At 41.1% G+C, this 8435-nt stretch overlaps 1 protein-coding gene across 2 annotated transcripts in view; it reads left to right on the plus strand.

The window, feature by feature from the left end:
* prkcha (protein kinase C, eta, a) overlaps positions 1-7480 on the plus strand; it is a 29872-nt gene extending 22392 nt beyond the window's left edge. The window contains exons 11-14 of one of the 2 annotated variants that reach the window (XM_084743182.1): positions 1968-2106; positions 3340-3528; positions 6421-6567; positions 7197-7480. In XM_084743182.1, the coding sequence (XP_084599308.1) occupies positions 1968-2106; positions 3340-3528; positions 6421-6567; positions 7197-7346 (625 nt within the window). In that variant the 3' untranslated portion in view covers positions 7347-7480. The remainder of the gene's footprint in view (positions 1-1967; positions 2107-3339; positions 3529-6420; positions 6568-7196) is intronic. The other variant, XM_084743183.1, reaches the window with a different exon arrangement.
* The last annotated feature ends 955 nt before the right edge of the window (positions 7481-8435 follow it).

Consider the following 8435-nt stretch of genomic DNA (forward strand, 5'->3'; position numbering starts at 1 on the left):
CGTCCATACCAAAATGTACAGTGCAATACACAGTGCTGGAAAGAACATACACTTAAACATGGATACATTTACTGGCCTCCATTTCATTTTTCACTAAGCTCTAAACTGTGCACTGTATGGTTGAACGGTCATGATGGGTAAGGATCAGCTCCCTTTTGGTCTGTTTAGGGACCGTCAACATGAGCATCTGAGTCACTGTTACACAATCGGCTTACGGTAGAGGAGAGCAAACCAGATTAATCCAACCAAACCAGTGTGGCTTGACAAGCAATCTGCCTGAATCTGTCTGTTCCTGTTTTTGACATCCTGTTTGACAGTTGTTTCACTGGAAGAAAAAAATGAGTTCCTTTATAGTTTAGCGATGGGGGCATCTAGAAACATGCAGAGTCAGCTAGAGTTGGGCAATGTTGATGTCCAGAGTGAAACATCACAATGGATGATGATTTCGTTGCTGGGTCTAACAGAGTCTGTCTGTGGTAGCTCAGTTTGTACAATTTGTGTTGTCACTGAGGCTGTGAGTCCTCTGCAGCAGTCGTGGGTCCCTTTGCTGCGTGTCATTCCCCAACTCTCTTTCTCCATTTCCAGTCCTCATTTCAGCTGTCCTCTCTAATGAAGACATATAAGCCCCAGAAAAAAATATTTTAAAAAAGAGTCTCAGCCCTGCATGCCTGTAACTTAGTTGTGTTCAATAAGAAAATAGCAAACATGACATGGAGATCTTGACATGACATGGAACTTACGCAACAATTCAGTGGCGCCTCTGAGGGGACCTGCTTCCTCAAAGTCAATGACTGCCTTCCACCGCCAGCCATTGTGGCATAATAATGACTCTAATAATACACGTTCATCAGTTTCTGAACACAGAACACTACGAAATTCATTAGCGATCTCTTTGTTTTGCTTGTTATTTATTCTTGTGCCAGGGAATCAAAGAAATCTTCTATGATTTAAAAAAAAAAAACACACACACACACAACAGCTGTATCCCTCTTACATCATGTTGTGTCCAGCCATTGGCTTTTCCTCTGAAACAGCAGCTGTTTGCTAGCTACTGTTGTCCAACCTCAAATGACAAATACAGCACACATTTAATGAGCACAAAATTGGTGCAACAAAACAGATAAGCATTACTGCCAACAGTGAATGTCATCGTATTTGCCAATAGACTGATTACAGTCAACAAGGTGAATACTGGCTAATATTGGCTAATATATTCCTGTCTGGGATGAACAAACTTAAACTTGAGTCCATCGTTATAGGCCCCCCATAGTAAAGTGTTCAACTTTACAGCAGAAATCGACATGTCAGGGGATACATTTTTATATAACTCACACGTTTAAATCGTATTAAGGCTTAAGGCTATGCATGATTACATGCATAATTGCTGTTTCATTAACTCAGTTTCATTGATTTTCCCCTGAAATCAGACTTCCCATAGATGCTTTAAAGAAATATTACTCATGCTGACAACCAGAAAAAAAAGTTGGCCCAAATCGCAGAATGCAGCATGAACAAAATGATATCACTCCTACTTCATCTACGTTCAGTACGTCTACAGATCAACTTCTGCCTCTCCTGAAAGCAGAATAAATATTTACATCAGAGCACTCTTTCCTTTTCGGCAGCCGAAGTAGTCATCTGAACGTGTCAGACATTTCCTGGCTGCTATTTAATGGTCAGGGAGTCGTCCTCCAAAACGCCACAGAAGCTTCACTGTCCTCAGGAGACCTTTTCTTTTTGTCTCACCACAAATTTCTACCTCTGTCAGTTATAAGTAGAAACATCTTCAACAGGGTGTGACTGGAGACTGAGCACAGACTTAACATTTTAGCTGCTGTTGGCTGCAATTGGATTATGGTGGCTGGTTACTTTTTTTTATTTATCTATTTTCCTTTTATGCTAGTTTGATAACAATGCCCGAGGACAAATATCTCATTTTCTGTTTCGTTCTGTGTCTTTATTTTCAGGGATCTGAAATTGGACAACGTTCTACTTGACAAAGACGGCCACTGTAAGCTGGCAGACTTTGGCATGTGCAAAGAGGGCATATTTGAAGGGGCGGCCACAGGAACTTTCTGTGGGACCCCAGATTACATTGCCCCCGAGGTCAGTTTCTACACTTGTGCTGAACAAACACACAATTTAACCATAACTATTAATAATGGCAGACATTGGGTCCTGTATTCACCACATCTGTAACAGAGCAGCAGCATTACAGAAACTTCCTGTTTTAAGATAAGGAGTCCAAGTTAGGATTCCCAATTTGGTAATACAGAAGAAAATCCTAACTAACTTTAGGAATCCCATCATATCTTACTTGATCCTTTCTTTTCTTAGGTTAGGAAATCCTAAATATAATTAACATTGCCTATCAACTTTTATGTCTGATGTCTAGCAAACAACACTACTTTTATCATTTTGCCAAGCTAAACTACTTCATAACCATTGTTTTTAAACATACTGAAACATACATTTTGGTTACATCTGTTGAGAAGTCCACAGATGTTCTTATGGGAAATTTATAATAATGCTTACTTGAAAGATAAAAGATAGAGTGTAGGCATTATGTAAAGTTAACAAAAGAGTACAGGTATATAGGTGAAACAAGTTAGGTAACACTACCAGTTACTACTGTTAGTGAAAATTAAGATTTTGGGAAGATAGGATGCTTGAGTAATTCACTTTTCCTATCTTAAATTTGGATAGGTGTAATGGATGTTTTCCTAAATCAGGTCCTAACCCTAATTATCAAGGTTGTCAAACAGTTCAGACAGGATCTGCAAGTTAGGATGCTTCTGTAATAGGTCCCCAGGACATTTTCATAAATGTTGCTGCTGTTACATATATATATTGTAGTTTTAAACAGGGCAGGGAAGAATGAATTAAACCACATTCAGCCTCTTGCAGCCCAGGTCTTCTGAGTTCATATGAAGCATTTCCCAGTCCCATCCCTCTCCATCACACCACCTCACTAAAAACAAACACTGCGGTCGCTGCCCGTCACTCCAAACTCCCTCCTGACTAACTGGAAGACAGCGTACGTGTGAGGTCAGCTTGTGAATGGTGCTGTTGACTTAAAAAGTCCTGATCCCTTCATCCCCTTTACAGGCATGCTTGGTTTTCATAATGAGGAATTAAGATGTCCTCATGTTTGAGAGATTTCTCTCTCTGAGCAGGACTGTGTGTCTGGAATTATGAAAGGCGTCTTTGCTGTTCTCAACACTTGCTCTTCAGTGTAGCCTCACTAATCCAACACAGATAAGTTGTAAATTTCCTGTTGGGACTCTCTAATGCTCTCTGTGCTGCGATGGTTAACTTCAATGTGACATGTTTCCACAGATCCTGCAGGAGATGCTGTATGGGCCCTCTGTGGATTGGTGGGCTCTCGGGGTGCTTCTGTATGAGATGCTGTCAGGACACGCCCCCTTCGAGGCTGAAAATGAAGATGACCTCTTTGAGTCCATCCTCAATGAAGAGATTGTTTATGCCTCTTGGCTCAGCACAGAAGCAGTGAATATACTCAAAGCTGTGAGTTTTCTTATTTTGTGTTCACACTAAGTGATTCATCGACTGTAAAAAATTGCTTGATGGATGCAACTGGATGAAAGCCGGGTGTTGCTTTAGCTTTTTTGGCAAGCGTTTACCCTCCTCAGGTTACCTCAGTTGGACTTCTTTCACATTAAACAGTTGCAGGAAATGTCTGTGAAGGTTTTTTTAAAATAGAGCTAATGACAGAGGAAATCAATTTGTCACTGGATTTCTGAGCAGCATAGTGAAGGAAAAACCAATAAGTTGTGTTCCCTGCATTCCTGGGGTGTGTACCATGAGTCTGCAGTGTGATAAATTGAGATATCAAAGGCTGGAAGCCCTCTGCTCTGGATTTTCCATGATCGGGGTTTGTTATTTGTTGTCCTTCAGGCTGACTGACACTCCTCTGTGACTGCAGAGTGACTGGCAGCCCTGCGGAGCTCTGCCAGCCAGCTGTTTGGCCCAGGTCTCTTACATAACTATATTAAGGCATGGTCCACTGCCCAGCCACAGCACAGACAAGCTATAAATACGACGACGACTACTCCTCCCTCCTCCCATTCCTGCGCTCTTTGCACCCCGTTCACCTCCTCTTATCCTTGTTGTTATGCCAACATGCTTGAGGAAGCACTGGACCAATCTCCCCTCATGATTTGTGTCAGTGGCCCCAGTGTCACACGTTACGTAAAGATGCATGTCGGTGTGAGTGGATTTGAACACCGCTGCACTATTTATACTGCAGGCTGATCCGCTGCAAGGTTCTCCTGTTCCTATAGGCAAGTTCATGGTGTTCAGTTGTCAGGTTGTTAAATCTATCAAAAGTAGCACCAGTGTTGAGTTTGGTGGTGTGTTTGTGGTGAATAATGTATTCTGCGTTTTCCCAGAAGTTATAGCAACTAGCCGCCAGCAGAAAACACACTGTTACCTTGAATAGATTATGGGGTTTCTCTGGATTTGACAAATGTTGGAAACCTTTGTGATAATTTAAATATACAGCTCAGCACAATTTATAAGATAGGTCTAACCCTAACCCATTTCTAGAAATTTTAATGTGGAAATGTTACATATTGTAGCTTTAACATATAAAATATCAGACAACAGTATAAAATGCCCATTACAATTTCTCAAAGCCCACGTCCTCAAATTGCTTCTTTTGGCCAACCAACATTTGAGCCTCAAAAGATGTTGTAACTGTTCAAGTAAAAAGGTATTTGTTCAAGCAAAAAGTTATGTATTCGAGTAAAAAATTATAAATTCAAGTAAAAGGTTATCTATACTATACTATAATAGGTTTCTATTTCTTAAAAGACAATCGACATTTTGTTAAACAGTAGTATTTCTTTCTGATAGCTTTGTGTGTTTCTGCTGGTGTTGTAGAGAAGTGCTTGTTCATGCAGTAATGCTGACATGGCAGGTCTGATGCTGAGGATGGTACAGCTGACGTGTAGCCATGGAAAGATGGCATCAACTTCAGTGGAATAGTTTCTCTTAAGTTTTGTGGTCTGTAAGCTCCTGAACTGATTGACCCCTGCTGCTCAGTCTAAGTCACAGTTATTTCCACTTAAAGGACCTTACTGGTGTACTGGTGTGTTTTTTTTTAATATGTCTCAGCCTATTAATTATAGATCACGTCATTAAAATCATGCTCACTGCTGCAAATCACTGCACGCAGCTGCGTGAGCTTGAACTGTAATGTTCTTTGCCCTGTTTGGATATGAACAGTGAGACTGATGTAGGGCAGGATTCAAGTCTGTGCAGGTTGACTTTTTTTGGTGTTGTTGCTCAACAGCATGTGAGGAATATGTGATTTGTGTTATTGGACCAATCTACACAAAACCAACAGCAGTATCTTCTTCTCTTTAGGGCTTCTTTGTCTCTCTAACCTCCTTTCTCTGACCTTAGTTTTGAGGTGTCATTTAGGCCATGTGCCATTGTTTTGTACGTGTTTTGAGCTGATAAGGCAAGACTCCTTTTTTTTAAGACTTCAGGTTAATCTGGAGACTGTCGCCATGGAAACAGAGGCTTGTTAGTTTGTTGTGGCCCAGTCTCAATGTCACCAACAGCCCTAAGGTGTGCACAAACTCCTTGGCCAAGAAAAAGCTGTCCAAAAACACATCTGTTTTTTTCAGTTTCCTCCCAGAGGCAAGTTAAAACAAAGCTTTTCAATTTAGAGTTTGTTTGGATTGGGCCTCTCCCTCTGGCCTCCACTACCCTGCTCCTACTTTTATGGCAGAGAAACACTTTGCGTTCAACAGGTGATCCACTGTTCTATTGTTTTATTGTGTACAACACCAGGAAGTCGAGACACCATAGTTGCACTCTTGAACTCTCACCAACTCAAGCATGTTGGGAGGCGCCAGACACAATATTGGGTGTGTTGTTTTTCTTTTTTTTAGTTGAGAGGCGGGGATTGACTGGATGTCATACTGGCTTGAATCCGGTTTGGCTTCACTCCCTCCTACAACTAGTTTGATCTAGCTGATTAACACAACTCAACTTTCCCCACTTTGTACAGATGAATTACTGTAAATAATCTGTCGAGATATAAGTTCCATCTTACTTTGTTGTGTTTGCTCTCTTTTGTTATCTTTAATTTATTTTCTTTGAAATGTAGTGTTTCTTTCCCTTATTTAGTCTGAAATCCCTGCCACGCCTCAACCCAGGCTTTACCCTCCTCCCTTCTGGTCACAGATACAGACAACCAACCTGCAAAAAGAAAACGCTTTAGGAAGTTCAGCCGTAACTGCTTGAAATAGCCTGGTCACACTCTAATAGACTTGTGCTGCTGTCATATTCTTGCTTTTTTTGTGTGCAGGCTATGAAAACAAATTTGCTGTATAGAAAACCAGAAAAAAAAACGAATCTGAATCTGAATCTTGTATGTTTTCACAGTTCTTGACCAAAAACCCAGCCCGGCGTCTGGGTTGTGTGGCCTCTGAGGGCGGGGAGAGCGCCGTGACTAGCCACCCCTTCTTCGCTGCCATCGATTGGGAGAAGCTGAATCGTAGAGAAATAGAGCCGCCCTTCAAGCCCAGGATCGTAAGTTACACGAATGACTTCATTGATGGCATGATAGTGTATGAAATGATAATTAAGACCTCAGCAGTTAGTGTCTTACTTTAGCCACATTTCCACCTTAAGAATCCCAAGCTTTTAGTCCCAGGAAATACTTAGGAAGGAACTAGACAGTTCCTTTCCCTGCAAAGATGAGGCAAATTATTCTGCTGACCTATGAAAAAAGCAAAATTTAAATTTTCATTATACTATACAACAAGTAAGAAGGACCTGGATTTTGTTGTTGGTCTATCTGTTGTTTTTCTGTAACTCCGTGTTTATGTTTTGAAGTACAATGAACAAAAAGCAAATTGCTTTGCCACTTCAAATTTTTAAATATGGTGGCTTAGATAAAATGCTGCAAATACTCGAATCAGAGATGTTCAGTGCTGCAAGCCCCACCCCCGAGTTCCTTTACTTTTGGAAGGTACTACCCCTCAAGCACAGGGATAAAATAATGGTCCTGGAATTTAATTTGGACTCTGGCCCCTGTGGTGGACGTTCCTCTTAGTCCCCGGGGAAGGTTTTTTCAATGCAGATTTTGTGGCTCTGATTGCATTTTGCTGAAATGTTTATGCTGATGCTGATTCTTTATTATTATCCCCCTCCCCCAGAAAACACCAGAGGACGTCAACAACTTTGACCCAGATTTCACTCAAGAAGAGCCCACCCTCACACCCATGGAAGACCTTCTGATCCCTTCCATCAACCAGGAGGAGTTTCGTAACTTCTCCTTCACCTCGCCTGAACTGCTGGGGAGCTAAGACTCATTGGTCCACCAGTCGTCCTGCACGTGTCTCACTCGTCTCAGTGACGATGGTTTTGTCTAAGACAGTTGCCAGTGGTACGTACAATGTGAGGCTGTCACATTCCCCAGAGACATGAGGGTGCAAAGTGCCAGACACATGCTCGACGAGAACTGGGACTGCACCTGATGAACTCTTTAGTCATCCCTGTGATTCTCGAAAAAGTGGCGTATGATGAGCTTTTGAAATGACTTTTAGTTTTGACTTTGTTACAGCTTCATTGGAACACATTCCTGCAAATGTCTGTGTGGAAGTGGTGTATTTGACATGTTGATGTGTTGCACACTTGTTTGAAAAAGTGTACAACATCAGAATTTTATTGTACATTTGCTCTCCCGCAGAGGGATGAATTTGCTTGCAGTTATTTTGAATGAAAAAGCACTTTTTGGAACATAAGGGCATGGTGTCTGTTTCATCCTTTCTTCAGCACCGTTAAGGAAGAAATCAAAAGTCATTTTTTATGCAGCCAGCCAGAGATTCCCAGAAAAGTTGAGCTGCCTATTAAAATCCTGGAAGGACTGAGTGAGTGGGTGAAATAGTTTCTCAATGATGTGGCCCTCCTCTGGAAAAACACAAATACGCGCAGACCCACACACTCTGGCAAAATGAGAGTTGAACTTTCAAAATAAAAGCATAAAACTTTTTTCAAGCCACTACAAGGAGCTTTCATATTTTGATCTTTTTGGAGGCCCCTTTGAGCAAAAGGGGTTGTGTTTCCACCGTAATATATACAAAATAAAATTGTCATTATTAAATTTATCTACAGAAAAATCTCCTTCCTTTTAACCAGCTTACGCACCTCAGACTGTAACTTTACCTGGGAAAATGTGAACACATCTGATTTCATGGAGACTCCAACCAGTGTCAGACATTAAAAATAAGTATTAAATTGAGAAATTGGCCTCTTTGTTGACGCTTTAATGCATATTTTCATTTTAGAAAAGGAGGATTGTCCACAGACATTTGACAACAAACATTTTCCTTTTTTTGCAGCCCCCACCTCCAAAATATCTATACAGGGAATTAGAAGACAAATTGATTGGATTA

The sequence above is a fragment of the Lutjanus erythropterus genome, chromosome 18 (genome assembly GCF_056507025.1).
Source record: "Lutjanus erythropterus isolate fLutEry1 chromosome 18, fLutEry1.hap2, whole genome shotgun sequence".
NCBI lineage: Eukaryota > Metazoa > Chordata > Actinopteri > Lutjaniformes > Lutjanidae > Lutjanus > Lutjanus erythropterus.